At 58.0% G+C, this 18009-nt stretch overlaps 8 protein-coding genes across 9 annotated transcripts; all 8 read left to right on the forward strand.

Annotated features, from left to right (window-relative positions):
- Positions 1–529: 529 nt before the first annotated feature.
- Positions 530–4402, forward strand: SDRG_01063 (hypothetical protein; the record flags this gene model as incomplete). Its single annotated transcript, XM_008606573.1, has 9 exons — positions 530–1012; positions 1057–1292; positions 1341–1555; positions 1603–1673; positions 1731–2126; positions 2179–2968; positions 3012–3409; positions 3455–3973; positions 4025–4402. The coding sequence occupies 9 exons, from the start codon at positions 530–532 to the stop codon at positions 4400–4402; spliced, it is 3486 nt and encodes a 1161-aa protein (XP_008604795.1).
- A 329-nt stretch (positions 4403–4731) lies between these two features.
- On the forward strand, positions 4732–5073 carry SDRG_01064 (hypothetical protein; the record flags this gene model as incomplete). Its single annotated transcript, XM_008606574.1, has 1 exon — positions 4732–5073. The coding sequence occupies one exon, from the start codon at positions 4732–4734 to the stop codon at positions 5071–5073; it is 342 nt and encodes a 113-aa protein (XP_008604796.1).
- A 138-nt stretch (positions 5074–5211) lies between these two features.
- SDRG_01065 lies at positions 5212–7720 on the forward strand. 2 transcript variants are annotated; one of them, XM_008606575.1, is made up of 7 exons: positions 5212–5648; positions 5693–6106; positions 6160–6402; positions 6459–6532; positions 6603–6876; positions 6923–7360; positions 7407–7720. In XM_008606575.1, exons 2-7 carry the CDS (start codon positions 5822–5824, stop codon positions 7551–7553), a joined length of 1461 nt encoding a protein of 486 aa, XP_008604797.1. In that variant the 5' UTR covers positions 5212–5648; positions 5693–5821; the 3' UTR covers positions 7554–7720. The 2 variants fall into 2 exon arrangements, with proteins under 2 accessions (XP_008604797.1, XP_008604798.1); XM_008606576.1 differs by having other exon boundaries at positions 5212–5640.
- Positions 7721–7953: 233 nt separating this feature from the next.
- SDRG_01066 (hypothetical protein) lies at positions 7954–8644 on the forward strand. The gene has a single exon (XM_008606577.1). It carries the CDS (start codon positions 7973–7975, stop codon positions 8573–8575), a length of 603 nt encoding a protein of 200 aa, XP_008604799.1. The 5' UTR covers positions 7954–7972; the 3' UTR covers positions 8576–8644.
- Positions 8645–8812: 168 nt separating this feature from the next.
- On the forward strand, positions 8813–10777 carry SDRG_01067 (hypothetical protein; the record flags this gene model as incomplete). The annotated part of the gene is made up of 1 exon (XM_008606578.1): positions 8813–10777. One exon carries the CDS (start codon positions 8813–8815, stop codon positions 10646–10648), a length of 1836 nt encoding a protein of 611 aa, XP_008604800.1. The 3' UTR covers positions 10649–10777.
- A 437-nt stretch (positions 10778–11214) lies between these two features.
- On the forward strand, positions 11215–13128 carry SDRG_01068 (hypothetical protein). The gene has a single exon (XM_008606579.1). The coding sequence runs from the start codon at positions 11223–11225 to the stop codon at positions 13086–13088; it is 1866 nt and encodes a 621-aa protein (XP_008604801.1). The 5' UTR covers positions 11215–11222; the 3' UTR covers positions 13089–13128.
- Positions 13129–13467: 339 nt separating this feature from the next.
- Positions 13468–14738, forward strand: SDRG_01069 (hypothetical protein). The gene is made up of 5 exons (XM_008606580.1): positions 13468–13580; positions 13629–13853; positions 13906–14214; positions 14264–14427; positions 14475–14738. Exons 1-5 carry the CDS (start codon positions 13497–13499, stop codon positions 14653–14655), a joined length of 963 nt encoding a protein of 320 aa, XP_008604802.1. The 5' UTR covers positions 13468–13496; the 3' UTR covers positions 14656–14738.
- Positions 14739–15296: 558 nt separating this feature from the next.
- On the forward strand, positions 15297–17855 carry SDRG_01070 (hypothetical protein; the record flags this gene model as incomplete). Its single annotated transcript, XM_008606581.1, has 11 exons — positions 15297–15322; positions 15369–15551; positions 15595–16093; positions 16144–16251; positions 16306–16635; positions 16704–16900; positions 16948–17204; positions 17260–17324; positions 17384–17552; positions 17598–17803; positions 17850–17855. 11 exons carry the CDS (start codon positions 15297–15299, stop codon positions 17853–17855), a joined length of 2046 nt encoding a protein of 681 aa, XP_008604803.1.
- Positions 17856–18009: the final 154 nt, after the last annotated feature.

Raw genomic sequence — 18009 nt, forward strand, 5'->3', positions numbered from 1 at the left:
CACACCACGGGTGTTACCGTGCTCGCATCGACAGCCTGTGGAGCTTTGGCGAGACGGGTCATGCAACCAAGGTTATCAAGGTGGTAGACACGAAATGCGATTTGAAAATGTGTCCATTGACAAGGGTTAACATTGAAGATAACTAACGTTAGGGATGATGTTGAGGCCTCAGAAACATGTTTTTACACATCGCGGATGCTTCATGCAGTAATTGGACAAATGGTTGGATCATCATCGGCCGCCAACTAACTACGCCTACACACTTGTAACTAACGCTGGAACTAGACTTTGGAGACTGCGCCACGACACGGCAAATTGGGTTCTGACTAATGGGCAAGTGCAACCGCGCGCACCAGTGGTTGGCGACGCCGGATACGCGTTTTTAAGGGTACCCTTCCATGTATAACACGTAGGTCCCCTCATGCAATTGACCATCAAAATCGCGTTGTATCCGGTCGACCCCGAGTAGGGGGGCTATGTAAAACAATAGCCAATCCAACGCCGCCTTTCTCGCGCCTCTTCAAGATACATGGACGACGACGACGGGAAGCGGTCGCTCTTCAGTGGTATGCGCGTGCGGAGTATGACGCCGACGAAGGCCCCGCGGTCACCCGCACGGAACTTTCGAGACATGTGGACTGGCGCCCGCAGCGGCGAGGCCAAGCCGCCCAAGGCCAAGCGCCAGTGGTTCTTCGACTCGGAGGCGGCCAAAGAGCCGCTTGAAGCCTCCATTGTGACCGAGACCGGCGACGACGACGACGAGAACGACGGGTTACGGGGGCATAGCGCGCAAGCCTTTCAACTCGTCGAGTCGTGGTGCAAGGCCAATGACGTGGCATTTCCAATCGCTGAGAAGAGCAGTCGCCGCGAGATGCAGATGGCGCTGGATCTCATGCTCGCGTCGATCGACGAGCAAGACAACCAGCTCTCAAGCGAGATCCTCGAGCTCGACGCCAAAGTCCAAACCGTCCGACGACCGAGCGCCCGACACGGGCTTCCGTCGCCGTTCCAGGTAGTCTCTTCGTGTTGACCTCAGATAATCGTAAATTTCGATAGATTCGACTGCCCGAGACTGACACGAGCTCGGTCAGCCACGGAGGCTGTCCGATCTTGGACACGCTCGTCATCGTTGGTCCCGACGTTACCGACATTGCCATTTGCCCGTCGCTGCTCGAGACGGTCTTTGAGCCGGTCGTGTGCGCCACGTACCCCCGCCCCGCGCAGTTCGAAAGTCTCCAGCACTTTTGCTTTCCTAACGGCATCCGCGTGCTCTCGGACGCGGACGACGAGAGGTACATTATTGTCATTGGATGTCATATCCCGTCAATATGTGCACCTAGTTTAGCGCCATCCTTTTTTCTATTTGTCTTGTCTGGTGGCGGCGACGTCGGCCAGGACATGCACTATGCGAGCTGCCTCGTGCGCTGGCTTCCGCTGCCCAAGGACGTGGCCTTGCAGCCCCACGCATTGAGCGTCCACGTGCCGATCGCATACTGCGTCGTGTCCAAGCTCCCATGCTGGAGCTTCTACAAGCCGCTCCTGCAGCACCTTCATGGTACCAGTCCCTCCATAGCAATTTCATTCGAATATATATGAGCGCAGACTTGCACGACGCCGAGCTGGTCGACGCCCCCCATTTGTGGCATGACCTTAGCACCGTTGTACCACCCAAGGTGCGCTAGTTTCAACTTGATCTCGTGACGACGGTCGGACACCGCAACATTGTCTAGCTCGAACACCTCTTGTCCAGCAAGCTCGGTCAGTTCACGGAGCTTCTGGTGCCACCACCCGGCCATGTCCTCGACGTTCCGCTCTTCGAGTCGAATGCGCGCTTGCATCTCAAGCGCCCCGCGCACCGCCGGAGCCTCGCGCATTTTGGCCACAAGGAGGAATGCACGGGGCTGCTCTTGCAGTGGGCGCTGCCGATCGTGCTGGACTGCGTCTCGATCGATACGTTTCTCATTGCGTGGACGAGTCTTATGCTTGAAGCCAAAGTTGTCGTGGTCTGCGACGACCTCGAGGTATTGACGTCGACGGTCCTCGGCCTTGTCTCGCTCCTCTCCCCCCTCACGTGGGCGGGCCCTGTCATTGCCGTGCTCCCCACGACGCTGCTCGAGTACCTCGAGGTGGCCAATTTTTCTATCAATGTATCAGGCTACAAATGCGATTTGGGTGTAGGCCCCCGTGCCCTTTCTCATCGGCGTTCAAGAACTCCCGACCCGATTCCACGATATTCCTGGCCTTGTGCGCGTGTACCCACTCGACGACTGTGTGCTCTGGGACGAGCCCGAGACGCTGCCGCAGCACGACATGCTCGCCGACGAGCTCGGCGCGGTCGTGGGTGTTCACGAGCCATGGACCGCGAGTGCCGTCGATAGTTTTGCCCACCAGATCTACGCCGTCGTCCAGTCGCTCCTAGAGCCGCTCGAACCAACGTCACCACACGCCATTGCGACCCAGATCCAGTCGACACAAATGTACCAGATATTGCTCGAGAAGCGCAGTGCGCATCGCCACTTGCCAGTGCTCCTGGACCCAGTGTCGGAGCCGAACAACAACTACAACCACAGCAATCACACCACCAACAACCACACCAGCATCGACAATCAAGATGAAGTGCATTGGAGCGCGTCCCTCGATGCGTGTACGGCCGGTATCATGCATTTGGCGCTTCACGGGGCGTATGCACCACCGAGTATCGAACCCGGACCCTCCATGTCGGCACTGGACCGCCTGCGCGGGCTCTGCGCGCGGGAGGAGCCCAAGCATGTGACCGTCGTCATCAAGAATGTTGTGGCGCTTCCATCGCCCAAGCCAAAACCCGTCTCCGTATCGCATTCTATCAACATCAGCAGCAATAGCAGTAGCAGTAGCCACAAGGCACCGATAACGCAGGCGCCCAAGACGCATCGCTCGGCGTCGCCTATCAAAGAGCACTTCAAGCCACGCGACATAGCGCCCAAACCAGGTACGCTGTCCTCATTGCTGGTGCAAAGTGCAAATGAGCGTAGACGACCCTGCACCGATGAAGCGTCGACCATCGAAGTCAAGCCCGTTCGTCGCTTCAGAAGTGGCCCTCGAGCTAGAATCCACTCGCGTTGCCGATGAAGCGTCCTTGCAGCGCGTACCGAGTGTGCGCGAGACCGAGATCGAGGCGCTCGAGCCGCCTCGGCTCTCGCGAGACGAGTCGATTCAGCACATTCAGCGCTGGTGGCGTCGACGCAAACCGTCGGTGCCCACCCCCGTCGCACCCAGCGTGCCAAGGTGCACGCCTGCGCCGGTGAAGCCATCGCTCTCCCGCCGCTTCTCTGCGCCCCTCGTCTCCACCGGGCACACGCCCTTGTTTTGCACGCCATTCAACACGCAAAGTGCCATCGCGCTCCTCCTCGAAGGCGTCGCCGTGCTCAAGGTAGCCAATACCCTAACCCCATGCAGCTAACGACCTCAAATCTAGTTGAGTCGGCGCCGCCACCACTGGAACAAACGCTGGCTCTTCTGCGACTTCAGCGGTGAACACTTGTTCTGGGAAAAGACCGAGTCCCGGAGCAAGACGACGACAAAAGCTCCGATGCGCGTGAATGACATACTCGAGGTTGCGGTCGGTGCCGATCGCAAGCCCTCGACGTACCTTCGAACGGTCAACACGCTCTTTGCGACGACGAGCGTGGAGACAGAACTGCTCGTGTCCCCCACGGGCGAGCGACTGCCGCCCGACGACCTCTGCATCACGCTGCACACAACGCTGGACGACAGTGCGCTCGTGTTCAAATTCGAGTCGAAAGAGGTGTACGATCGCGTGTTGGTCGGCCTCCAGGCCCTCTACAAGCAGCAACACAGTGCACCGCCACGCGACCACGATATTACGACAAGCAGCGATCGGTTCTCGACGCGGTCGTCAGAGCCGATCGACGACGAGCGTGCGACACTCGAGCGCTTTCTTCTCGACCTGAAACGCGGGTTCTGCATCAAAAAGGTAGTTGCCACCGTGATACGAGTCGTCAACAATGTGATTTTTCGGATGTAGCACGGACGCCAAGGCGCACCGCACACTCGTATGCTGCGCTGCGACGCCGAGGTCAAGATCGTGTCGTGCATCGAGATGGAGGGTTCGTCGCCAATGAAACCGCACCCCTGGCGCAGCCGCAAAGACAAGACGAAGAAGACGATTCTTCCTATCGACACCATCTCGGATGTTCATCTAAAGGACGGACATAGCCCGCTGCGAAACCTCTTGTACGGCCGCGTCGAGTGCATCGCGATCGTGAGCTCGGTCAAGACTCTCGTCGTTAGCACTGAGAGTAGCGCCGACCTCGCACGGCTCCTCGACGGCTTCCAGCTCCTCATCAAATACTACGGCACGCACACTGTCGGTACCAACACCGGGACCAAAGCCAGCGTCTAAGATAGTGCAGAATCAAGCGGTGAGGGTTTTGATGCTCCAAACCTGCCCAAAAATGCAGTTTCATCCATTTCCTCCACAGCAAGCGCTCACATACTACCTAACGCGATGGGCGTCCCAGCGAGCGTCGACGACTCGGTCCATGTCCTTCATCGCTACTTGGCACATGGCTGGGCCATGGCTGGTTGGACGAAGCGTGCGCGGCCAACTATATGGCGCTCGCTCGCTTTCTTCTCGACACCCGAGCACGCGTTTCGATAGCTCGGCGCTCATAAGAGCCATCGTGAACAAAGGGTAGGACATCGTGGCCCACAGCGCAATGCAAGTCTCGCATGATGCCGTCAAGTTTGCACTGCAAGTCGGCAACCTCGACCTCGTACAGTATCTCCTTGGGCGCCACCCAGAGCTCCGCGACGACGTTGAGTTATCATCTGACCGACGCGACCCGATTCCTCCTTGCGGCTGGCATTGACACGCCGCGCGAATGCCTTGTCTGCATTGCGGGGTTTCGAGAGCTTGTGTTTGAGAGGAAGCTCTTGCTGCCATACTACATCGATGCGACGTACGTCCTTGACCATGTCATGTTTCTTCTCGACCTCTTCGCGCTGCCCAACCGCCGCCTCGCGACGGCTCGCCAGCTGATCACACCCAAGCTCCTGAACCAAGGAAGATAGGCCCGCCACTTGATCTGCATCTCGCCACACCTCGCTGCCCGGGCGGCGGCCGTTTTTGGTTTTTGGTTTTTGGGTTTCTGGGGTTTTGGCGCCAATTTGGAGGCACACACTATTTCGGTGTAACCGGCATCCGGATATCGGAACGACATTGCCCTTTCCATGACCAAGCGGGCGGCCGAGGACGGGCTGCCCGAGGGATGGGTTCTGCAGCACTCCAAGTCCAAAAACAAGCCGTTCTATGTCCACGTAGCTACGCAAAAGACGCAGTGGCACCTGCCCACGCCGGCCAAACCGCCCAAGCAGGCCAAGCCAGACAAGGCGGCGACCAAGCCTGACCCGTTCTCGCTTGTGCCGCCGGCGACGGTGGCGGCTGTCACACGTGCGTTCCGCGTCGGCGCCGCGCAAAAGCAGCGCAACGGAAGCATACATGTCTTTCAGCCGTGGCCGCACCAAGTCCGCGCGGTCGCCAAGCTCGTGCACGCCGTCTCGACGGCATCGGACCCTGGCGCTAACTATTTGATTCAGCACAGCACGGGCTCGGGCAAGTCGGTGACGCTGGCGTGCTTGGTATCTTGGTATCTCAGTCCACGACCTCGAATGCAATCGAATGGTGTCGTAGGCGTACCAGCTGCTCTACACGTCGGATGCGTCTGGCCATGGCTTTCACACGGTCATCATCCTCGTCGACCGCATCAAACTTGACCAGCAGCTTGGCGACACTGTCGAAGCCTTCTTGCACCAAAACGGGATGGAAGCAATCTACCGTGCGGAGAGCATCGAGCACCTCAGCGCCATTGTGCGCAAGTCGGACGACCAAAAGGTAATTGTGACGACGACGCACAAGCTCAGCCAGCTCGTGAACGACAAGGTGCTTCTGGCACGGCTTTTGCATGCGTCGACGGCCAGCAGCAGCGCCACGTACAAGCATCTAGCGATCCTCGCGGACGAAGCCCACCGGTCGCACACGTCGTCGACGCGCGTCTCGATCGACACGGTGCTGCAAGCGCTCTCGACCGATGCATGCAAGACCATGGTATACAACTATATTCTCCTTCTATGGAATGTATTGTCTTATGCTGTGACTAGTATGTGGGCTTTTCGGCGACGCCAAGTGTCCAGGCGCTCGAGCTCTTTGGCTCGGGGGTCGACCCGCGCGCGCCATTCGATACGCACTCGCTCACAGACGCGATCGCCCACAAGCACATTGTCGACGTGCTGTCCCATACAACGTTTCTACAGAGTCCACTCGTGTCGCCGTCGATTTTTGCCAAAGTGAAGTCGATGATGCAGCACTTTGTTCGGCTCAAAACCAAGGTCATTTTTGGCAAGGTATTGGATTCGCTGCTTTCGTATCCGAATGCTATATAGTTATGAACGAGGTGTAGTGTCTGGTAGTCGTGCGCAGCCGCAAGGACGTTGTCGCGTACCACACTGCGATCCAGTCGTACATGGCGGCCCAGTACGTGCTTTGATTTCTGCAAATTTCTTATTTTTCGTATTTTTGAAAAGGAAGACAATGACACTTGTAGGGGATGGCCGACCCAAGTTTATTGCACGTTCAGTGCGTTTGACGGCCTTAGCGAGAAGCAGCTCAACACCACGTGCACCCTCTCGCTCGCTGACGTCATTGTTGTCTGTGACAAGCTCGACACGGGCTACAACGAGCCGGGGTTGATCGCCATGTACATTGACCGACCGCTTTCGCGCCACGCGCACATTGTGCAGCTGCTGAGCCGCTTGAACCGAGCACGCGACGGAAAGGCTCGTGTCCATATCGTCGACTACTGCAACCACCCGCTGACGGTACCTCCGTCATTTGAACATGTAGGGTTAGGGTACAATGCCCTAGATTTGGGCCGCGTTCGCCGCCTACGCCCACGCCAAGGTGCTCTACACGCGCAAGACGGACCGCCGACACTGGCGCCGTAGCTACGAGATGTCACGCCTCTTGCTTCTCGAGACGCTGCCGGGGTACCTCTTTCAAGGCACGGTGTACGTGGGGGAGGCGGCGCCACCGACACCATTGCAAGTCGCTGCAAGCGTCGCCATCTTGGATCCCGATGTGCAGAGCCAGATCCGATTTGGCCTCAAAACATATGTGGCCGCGTCCCAGGCACTAAGCACCGAGTGTCCGCTGCTGCCCGTCACGTGGGTGGAGGCGCTCAAGGGCGAGCTGGATCGCCAGGGAAGAGACAAGACAGACGTGCAAGAGGAGAGCACTGTGGCTGGTAGCGACGAGGCGGCCTTCGACATCATGTACGACGGACCGTTGCCGTTTGATTCGGAGGTACGGGTCGTGATCGTGTAGAATTATGTCATGTGAATGACGCTAGACACTGCGAGGGCGGTACGGCTACCTCAGTGCGCTCCTCTCTGGCGACACGAAAGCAACGTGCCAAGAGATCCGTGAGTCCCCCAAGGATGCTCTCGACAAGCGAATTGCCTCGTTGCGAGCGGCCCTGCAGAAGGGTGTGCCGTAAACCGTAAACCACAGCGCCGCTTGAGGTTAGGGTACTGTGTTGGCGTCCCGCAGCTTGGTAGAAATCAAGTTTCGTGCCAACATTACTAGCTAGCCAAATGTATAATTATGTGGTAAGCTCTCGCTGGGCTGTCCGACAGGCAAGCCTCGGCACCTGCAGCAAAATGCCTCGAGCAGCTCCGTCCTGTAAACCAGTTGATGATGAAGCATCATGAGGGCTAACGTAGTGCATCCTCTCGTCGTGCTGTCGTGCTGTGAGTGCTGGTGCGATGACCACCAGCACTCACCGCTTGCACAACCCTTCAACAGGATCGGACTGTGTGGCGTCTGAGAGGTCCGACTCATCCGGATACTGTCGTCACGGCCAATCGGAGCGCACCAACACTCACGCGTGTCAATTTGGCCGAGTGGCCGAGACAGATGCTCATTTCCACATTCACCACAAGAGCCATGAAGAACGCGCTGCCCTCGCACCTCTCGCACCAAGCCGCGCTTGCTGTCATCCTGCACGAGTCGAGCCCGCACTACGACGGCGTCCAGCGGGTCCGCGCGGCGCACGACAAGGCGTTCCAGCGCTGGCCGCCGCACATTAACCTCCTCTACCCGTTTCTGAACGCACCGAGCGAGCAACTGCCGATGATCGCCGAGCGGGTTCAGCGCGCCGTCGCCAACGTTGCGCCGATCGACGGCGGCTTTGCGTCCTTGAGCCAGTTCCAGCACTCGGCCCGGCGCGCGACCGTCTTTTTGGCACCGGACGCATCGACGCACGACGCGCTCGTGTCGCTCCAGGCCAAGCTCCAGGCGGCGTTCCCCGAGTGCGACCATGACAAGCGAGCGTTCGCGCCGCATTTGACGCTGGGCCAAGCGGAGGGCGGTGTCGCGGCCACGGCGGCGCTCCGAAGCGCGATGGAGACGCAGCTGCTCCCGCTGCCGCCGTGGGCAATTGCGAGCATCGTTGTCCTCGAGCGCAACGGACGCGACGACCCGTTCCGCGTCGTCTACGAAGTGCCACTGCGCGGGTAATTCCATCGCGAAAACAAATCATTTTGACAAAAATAATCCACTACTACATGGGTACATATCCCAAACAGATGAGTTCTACTTGATATAATCGTTTAGGGCACTAGAAAATATAACTATGCATATTTGAATGGTCTTTATTTCTCAAGTTGATACATTGAAAATATCAAGCGGCACTGTGCAGCATGGCGAACTTGCTTCACTGACAAGAAGACCACACGATACGCCATTCGACAAAACATGTCCTCCAACACACACTGCGTTGCCATCGACATTGGCACGTCGAGGGTTCGTGTCGGCGTCTGGCGCAACGGCCGCGTGCATGTCCTTGCGCTGGACGGCGCCGAGAGTCTTCCCGCGGTCGTAGCCTTTACAGACACACTCACGCTGTTTGGACACCAAGCCAAAGCATACGCCCAAGACCATCCAACGAACGTCGTCTCGAACGCCTTGCAGCTTCTTGGTCGCCGTATGAACGACCCAATCGTCCAAGCCGCGGTGGCGGGCGCGCCATTCCGAATCCGTGCGTCCTCGGACAAGACGCCGCTGATTTGTGTACAACACCAAAGAAGCGCGTGTACGTACTACCCACAAGAGATCATTGCCATGCTCCTCGAGCACGTCAGAACGTCGGCCGAATGCCACCTCGGCTCGTGTCTCGACCACGCGGTCGTGACTGTGCCGGCAACGTACACGACCAGTCAGCGCCAAGCCATCGTGGACGCTGCGACAATGGCTGGGTGGACTGTCGATCGACTTTTGAGTGCCACGACGGCAGCCGCCATCGCCCAAGTCCACGCAACCGGTGCTGACAAACGCAGGTTGCTGGTGGTCGACGCCGGAGCGAGCGCGGTCACAGCCTCGGTCGTGACGGCCGAATACGATACGTTTACTGCCCACGCATCGGCGAGCGACATGCATGTCAGTGGCTCGGCAATGGACGCGCGCCTCGCAGCGTACTGTATGTCTTCGTGGAGGCCTTCGATCATAGGCAACGATTTCGCCTTCTCTGCGTCAACCAAGCAACGCCTCCTTTCCGCATGCGAAGCTGCGCGCTGTGCTCTCTCGACGACCAACGAGACGCAGTTGTGCATCCCGCGGCTGTACCGAGACGAGGATGTGGCGCTTTCTCTCTCGCGCGAAAAGCTCGACGCTTTGGTCGACCATCTCATGGACAAAGTCGTCGTCCTTGTCCGCAAGGTCCTCCAGCAAGCAAAGTGCGTCAAAGATGATGTGGAAGATATCGTCCTTGTCGGCGGCGTCGCGTCGATGCCGTACTTGCAGTCGACACTCTCCAACGTATTTTGTGGCAAAACGGTCGCCTGCTTGGCTACGCCGGCGGTGGTCGCGGGGGCAGCGCTCTACGTCGCCAGTACGACCGCATCGAGCGACTCCGTCGTCCGTCCCATTGCCATCCACGACGCGCTCTTGACTCCTATTTGGGCGGCCGCCGCCGGCCACCACTGGAGAACAGTGTTCAATGTTCCCGTGCTCTCTGGCACGGCGACCCACACGTTCCAGTCGAATGGCAGCGGACCCTTTGTTCTGCTCATGTACGAGGGTGATGTCGGCTTCAGCGATTCGAGCCATCTCCAGGGCCGGTGGCACATCGAGACCTTGCGCAGCACCCGGTTCATTGACGTGGCGTTTGTCATCGACGAAGGCACGGGCGTTCTCCGCGTCGCCGCATTCGACAAGAGCACGCAGGAAGGCCTCTCCGTGGTCAACTCTGACAGCGCCACGTCACGACGAAAGCTGCAGCACCTTTGCGCTCAAGCGATGGCGCGGCATCACATAGCGCGACAGAAGGTCCTTTTGGCGCGGGCTAAGGCGGCTGCCAACGACTTTACGTATTCGCTTCGCAGTACGTGGCACAGCGACGAAGCTTCTCGCCACCGCGTTGGAGACCCATCGAGAGACGAGCTCGACGATGCGCTCGCAGCGGCCATCAAGTGGCTTCTTCTGAACCCAAATGCAACCATCGAAGAGTACGACGATGTCCGCGTCCAGCTGGAGACTGTGAGCCGCCGCGTGTTGGCGCTAGCCGCGGAACCTTCGTGGATGCTGCCCGAGTAGAAAAACCTGCGGTTGGCATGTCCCAATTGTCTTGCATGGCATCGTCCAAGCGTCATGTCATATGACATACCGGGAAGTAGAATGGTCAATTCGTCTAGATAAGTATAACATGTATCCGTACGCAGCTCACTCCCAACGACCAAGTGCTGGTGCCAACTCCCACGCATTCAGGCGTATGCGAAGTCTTTGTGTAATTATGAAGACAACGCGGAACACGTTCATATATAAAGATAACGCGAAACACGTTCATATGTATATCAATACATTCCCACTTTTCCCTTGTCCAGGTCTCCCTTCCGAGGCGTACGCACATGCTCACGAGCGTATGTGTCACTTGACGCGACGAGCGCCAAGCCATCGATCTCGTGCTTTTGTGTTCATTACATCCCAACAGCCGGTCCTTTGTGAGGCAAAACAAATCACCACGTCGTCTCCGCAACAGAACGATGCCGTCATGTTTCAAGTCTAAGTATCAAGTACGTACCATCTGTTTACCATCGACTTGATACATTTGGTCAACACGCGCGATCTCGTGCCACTTGCAGTGGTCCGCATTTCGAAGCTTTCGACGAACATGACAACCGACATTGCCATTGACATTGGCACGTCCAACCTGCGTGTCGGCGTGTGGCGCAACGACCGCGTCGAGCTCCTGGCCCTCGACAGCGACGGCGCGACGGCCCTGCCTGCGTACGTCGCGTTCACCGATGCCGGACGTCTTGTCGGGCGCCGCGCCAAAGCCTATGCTGCTACCGACGCCGCCAACGTCGTTTTTCGCATGACGCGCTTCCTCGGGCGCTCGATGCGCGATCGCGGCGTCCGCGCCGACTGCGACAAGGTGCCGTTTCAAGTCGTGGCCTCCAGTGACGACAAGCCCCAAGTGCGCGTGACATTAAACGGCCAACCCTCGACGTTCGACCTCGAAGAGGTCTTGGCCACGCTCTTGGAGCACACCAAGGCGATGGTCGACGAGCAGCTGACGGTGGGTTACGTGACGTTGACGGTTCCCGCCGCCTTTACCACGACCCAGCGCCACGCAGTGCTTGACGCTGCGGCTATCGCAGGGCTCAACGTGCGCAAGCTGTTGAACGCGCCGACTGCCGCGCTTGTCACCTACATGAACATGCATCCGCGAATGCGCGAGGAGCGGACCGTCCTGACGGTGACCGCCGGCGCCGGTTCGCTTGGCGTTGCCATCACGGTTGATGAGAGTGCTCTGAGCACGGCTGTGGCGACGTCTGGAAACGCGCACCTCGGTGGCCTCGACATTGACGAGCGCCTCGTGCGGCACTGCATCGCGGCCTTTGAACGCACCATCGGCTGCGACGTGCGCCTGTCCCCGCGTGGCTTGCAGCGACTGCGCACCGCGTGTGAAGAGGCGAAAATCGCGCTCTCGACAGCGACGACGACCACCGTCGAAGTGCCGCGTCTTTCGGGCGAGAACGACTTGGTTGTCGTTGTCTCGCGCGACCAATTGAATCAGCTCGCGCGCGAAATGATGGCGCAGCTCACGGCGCTTGTCGTCAAGGCTCTCCAAACGGCCAAGCTGGATAAGAACAACATTGACGACATTGTTCTTGCCGGCGGCCTCGTGCGCATGCCGCTGCTGAAGACGACGCTCGTCGACTTGTTTCACGGCCAGCGCGTCCGCTTGGTGGGTAACCCAGATGAAGCGATCGTCACTGGCGCGACCCTGTACACTGCCAATGCGACCCTGCGCGCCACCGGCCGCGATGTGCTCGCCTGTCAGTGCCTTCCGACGCCCTTCTGGGTCGCGACAGAAGCCCGACACCCGCAGTACCTTGCTCGCGGCGCAACAGACTACTTCTCCACGACAGAGGATATGTTCACGACGCAAGCCAATCAACCCGACATCACCCTGCTCGTCTACGAAGGTCTTCTTGGTCAGCGTGACACGAGCCACCTCCAGGGCAAGTGGCGTGTCGGGCCACTGCCGAACGGTATCCCCCGAGGCGCGACGGTCCAAGTGGGGTTTCAAATCTGTCACGCCACCGGTACGCTGCAAATTAGCGCCACCGTGGACGACAAGCCAATTCCAGCGACCAACGAGTTGGCCCCGACGACGCGCGGTCGCATGTGCCGCCTCATCCAAGAAGCTGCGACGCGTCGCCAAGTTGACGGGAGACAGCACATCCACGCAGCCCGCGCAGCTGCCAAAGCTGCCGCCACCGAGTACACCATGCGTCTCCGCGAGGCGTGGCATGGCGATGCCATCAGCCGCAACCGTGTGAGCGAAGTGACGCGGGACGAGCTCGATGACGCGCTCGCGCTTGCACTCAAGTGGCTCATCTTGCATCCGAATGCGAATACGGTCGAATACGAAGTCGTACGCTTCAAACTCGAAGCTGTCGGTAGCCGCGTGGTCGAAGCCCTCTATGACATGGACGCAGCCCCGTCTTGGCGCCTTCCGGCTTATTAACTTGCGTACTATACTTTCTATCTATGACCATGTCCTTGCGGGTCCGTTTTGCGCGAGCAGCTAGGACCTGGCACTAGCACCGCCATGATGGTCATCCCGATGATGATCACGATGGACTGGCAAGCAGTGTGATGGGCAATGTGAGACGAGCGACACGGTGCCGGCGCTCGTACTGTGTACTGACCAGCGCTTGCAACTGGCTATTCGATATCGCAATTGCTATGACATACAGGAAGGACAAGTTGTCCTTTGCCAAAGCTACACATTCTGTGCACTCTCCGCTGGACCCGAAAACATGACAACCTGCTGGCTTTTCTGCCGCCGAAGAAACCGCTTGGTCGGCCGCGGTCTGTGATTGGTCGAATTAGGCCAATGGCATCGGAGCGCCAAAACGGAAACCAGCCGACGATGAGCGTGCCCGAAGCCGAGCGCCTCGACCAGCTCCGCGCCCGGAAGCGCCGCAACTCGCACGCATGGCGGCAGCGGCAGCGGGTGCGCCTCCATCTTCTATGGTCATAGCGCTCATCGCCTGCACTGTAGAGCTCCATGGAGACGTTGCGCCGACAAATGGCGGACCTCGAACGCTACGTCGCGGGCCTGCACCTCGTGCTCGGGAGCGCGCCCGACCGCACGCAGAACGTCGATCTCTCGCGCAGGTTCTCCAACCTCCTCATCGAGAAAGAGTTTCTCAAGCGCGAGACGGCGACGCTCCAGGCTGCGCTCGACCGGCGCAACTTGTTCTTGCGCGCGGTGCAGCCCTCGATCGTACGTCGCTTTATCTTGATTGATGCATCCTCATGGCAATGGATGTTATTAGCCACGCTGCGACTTGTCAGATCCACGTATCCAGGACGACATGTTCCTGTTCGACCACCTCCAAAACGTCATGCGCCACGTCCACCACGATATCCCCGCGGCGCTCGCCAGCGGCAACCCGAGCGTCGACATGATCCACGGCTGGCGCGCCGAGTCGATCGAGGACGGGCTCAAGCTCATGTTTAAGCTCGAGCGCACGGTCGGCTTGCTGCACCTCGACGACGTGCGCTACATGAGCGAGTACCACTGGGCGCAGCGCAACCAAAAGGAGACGTACCTCAACATCAACAAAAAAGCTGTCGACTTTTCGGTACGACAGATTGTCCATCATGTCGTTGATGTAAAATATTGTCGTCTAGGTCATTCGCCGGCCGCAGCAAGATTTGAGCATCGTCGAATGCATTCTCAAGGACCCGGACGCGGTCCGCGTCATGATCCAGTTCCAGACGTATTTGACCAACGGTTTTGACTACTGCACGATCAACCTCTCGCCCGACTTGAATCGCATGACAACCTTTATGCTGTACGCCTAAATTCAAGGTGGTCTAGTTGAACAAAATGTCACCGTAGGGTCTCGGTGCGCGTGGCGCATGGCGAGATTGTCACGACAGCGGTTGGCGGCGGCACGGCGATTGTCGACTTGCCCAACGCACTGCTTCTGCGCGGCCTCGTCTCCCAGCTCAACCAATGGGAAAACGTCCTCCGCGCCCATTACGGCCAACCGGAAACCGAGTCGGTGAGCCCTCGCTAGTCGACTTGACCGACTAGCGACTGGTCGCGTCGACAATTTTGAACGTCCATCGTCCTCTGTAACATGTGTGCATTTGATCTCTATCTCGCCGCAGGGTCGCCTGCGCCTCTTTGTTGCAAACACGGAGCTTCAGTACAGCAGGCGTTGTCGATAGGAATACGAGTTGGTCGCCGGCGCTGCAGACGGCTGTTAAATGACTTGCGCACATCGCGAATCTTAGACGTGTACCTAGTGTTGTCATGCACTTTTGTGTCGTGTTGAAGCGACTTTGATAGGCTTCAAATGCTTGCAAAAGGGTCAACCGAATACTTGAGATGCAGCTAAGCGTAGCTCGGCGATCGAGTGTTCCAGGTGCGAAGTCGATGGCGGTGGTGCCATGTCTTGTTGGAGCCAAAGCAAGGACTTCACGCAATGGTGCCACAGTACCAGCTAAGTTTTTACTGTTCACGCACTTAGTTGCTAGTGCCGTACTCACACGTGAGGTCGTATGTATATCGATGGCTGGTGCCATCACCAAGGGCATCAATGGCCCTCTCGTTGTCGTCATCTTGGACAGGTTGTCCATATCCTCCACACTAAATCGAGAGCAGCAGACTATTTCTCCTCCTTTGTTGGTTTCAGGGACTTTTCAAAGCGACGCCATGTCGAGCGCGACGCTCGTGCACCGGTACACGCTGGTAGACCCGTTTGTCGATGCGACGTCTCGGTCGTAGGCACGTGTTCGGGCTCAAGGCCAACGTCGCCAACGCAGTTACGTACGTCGACGACCAGATGGTCGCGTACCCCGCGGGGCACAGCCTCGTGGTCTACGGTATCGACGACAAGAAGCAAAAGTTCATCACGTGCACCGAAAACACCGAGGGCATCACGTCGCTCTCCGTGTGCCCGAGTCGCCGGCACGCTCGGTCCTCGTAGTCTCTTAAACTCATAGACGACTAGCTTTATCGCGATCGCCGAGAAGAGCGAGCGGGGCGTCGTCAGCATCTACGACCTCAAGACGCTCAAGAAGCGAAAGGTGCTCACGACCTCCGAGAGCCTCAGCAAGATCTACGTGAGCATGGAGTTTAGCGCTGACAACCAGCTGCTCTTGACCCAAGGCGGCCCCCCGGACTGGACACTTGTGTGCTGGAACTGGTCCAAAGGCAAAGCTGTCGCGAGTATGAAGCTCCACAATGCGGCACCGGCGGGAAACGCGGCCGCAAACCCGAGTGCCAACCCGCAGTACGTGACGCAGTGCTCGTTCTCGAACGTCGACCCGTCGATCGTGTGCTGCACGGGCATCAACTTGATCAAATTCTTCCGCATCGTCGACACGGCGTTCCGGCCCATGCCCATGGCCCGCGTCGACGCCACCAACCTCCTCTGCCACACGTGGCTCAAGCAAAAAGAGGACGAAGTCGTCGTCGGCACCGCCGCCGGCGACTTGCTCCTCTTTCGCGTACCAAATTCTGGAGCGGAAGGTATCGCACTAAGACGACCGTTTCTTAGGCCGGTGAGTTTGTGTGCCGGCTCCTCGCGTCGCCCGGCGACTCGCGCAGCATCGTGTCCATGGTCTCGACGAGCAAGGGCATCGTCGTCGGCAGCGACAAGTCGATGGTAGTCATAGGCGCCGATATGAAAGGGTCGAGGCGACAATCATGTGGTCTCTAGGTGAGCTTGTTCTTGGTCAACAGCGACCGGAACGCGCCGGCGACCGAGAGCTTGACGTTCTCCAAGTCGATCAAAGTCGAGAGTGCCATTTCGCGCGTCGTCGGGCTCACTGTGAGTCCGAACGAGGACATGGTCGTCGCCGCGCTCGCAAGCGCGCAGATCTACATATTCCCGTACCAAATGAAAGACTCGTTCAAGACCGAGGAAATCGAAGCGCTCGTGACGCCGTTCCATCGGCCAGGCGAGAACGGCTACTTGCACGTGACAGGCATGGACATTTGCGTGCGCAAGCCGACGATTGTCACGTGTGGCCTCGACAAGACGGTTCGCGTACGTCAACCTTTGCATGTTTCAAACATTTCAATGTTTCAATGGGCAAAGTCTAAGGTATCGAGTAGGTGTGGAACTACATCGACCGGACGTGCGAAGTCTACAAGCAGTTTACCGAAGAAGCCCATAGCGTCTCCATGCACCCAAGTGGCCTCCATATTCTCGTGGGATTTGCCGACAAGCTGCGGCTCATGAACGTGCTCATGGACGACATTCGCCCGTTCAAGGAGTTTACGATCAAGGCGTGCCGCGAGTGCCAATTTAGGTAACAACTATACTTTCTTGTTCGAAAGTGCACAAGTTGTCATCTAGCACGGGCGGCCATCTCTTTGCGGCCGTGAACGGCAACACGATCCAAGTGTTTTCGATGAACACGTGCGACTTGATTGCCAACCTCCGCGGCCACAACGGCAAAGTCCGCAGCTTGTACTGGAACTATGACGACTCGGGCGTCATCAGCGCCGGCATGGACGGCGCTGTGTACCAATGGGACCTCGACGAAGCCAAGCGCGACGGCGAGTTTGTTCAGAAAGGTGTCCCGTACTTTTCGGCCGTCTGCAACCGCGAAGGTACATATTTTTGTTTATATGCGACAAAAATTATAACTTATTTTCTCCAATACAGGCACGTCGGTGTTTGCTGTCGGCGCCGACAAGATGCTCAAGGAGATCGAGTTTCCCGCCTCGACGGTATTTGTGAAATGTGTGTTGTGGCACGGACGCGCAACCCTACCCCTAAACGATCGTAGCTCTCGAAAGAGTTTAACGCGGAAGTGACACTCGGGCAGATCGTGCTCTCCAACTCGCAGCGGATGCTGTTTGCGGGGGCCGTCGAGCCCGACAAACTCGGCACCGTTCGATCGTACAAATTTCCGCTCACGGGCGAATTTACCGAATTCCAGTGCCTCAGCGGTCCCAGTACGTCGAAATAACTCGGTATTTTGTTCAACACTATGGGCCTAGTCACGCGCATGCGCATCTCGTTCGACGACTTGTACCTGCTCGTGTGTGGCGAAGACGGCGTCGTGTGCATTTTCGAGATCCGCGACAAGGAAGGTCGCGCGCGGGCCAAGGACGGCCGTGAAAACACAGTGTTTGCCGAAGAGATCCTCGTCACCAAGAGCGACCTTGAAGAGAAGAACACGTCGATGGTCGAGCTCAAAAACAAAGTCGACGAGCTCACGCTCCACAATGAGTACCAGCTGCGGCTCAAAGACATGAACTACAACGAGCACCTCAAGGAAGTCACGGAAAAATTCACGCACGAGATTGAGCAAGAGAAGAACAAATTTGAGCTCTTGCGCGAAGACAAGAACGACATTGAGATGGAGTACGAGGAGCGCGTCAAGCAAATGGAAGAAAAACACGAGCAGCA

This window comes from Saprolegnia diclina (assembly GCF_000281045.1).
Source record: "Saprolegnia diclina VS20 unplaced genomic scaffold supercont1.2, whole genome shotgun sequence".
Taxonomy (NCBI): Eukaryota; Oomycota; class Saprolegniomycetes; order Saprolegniales; family Saprolegniaceae; genus Saprolegnia; species Saprolegnia diclina.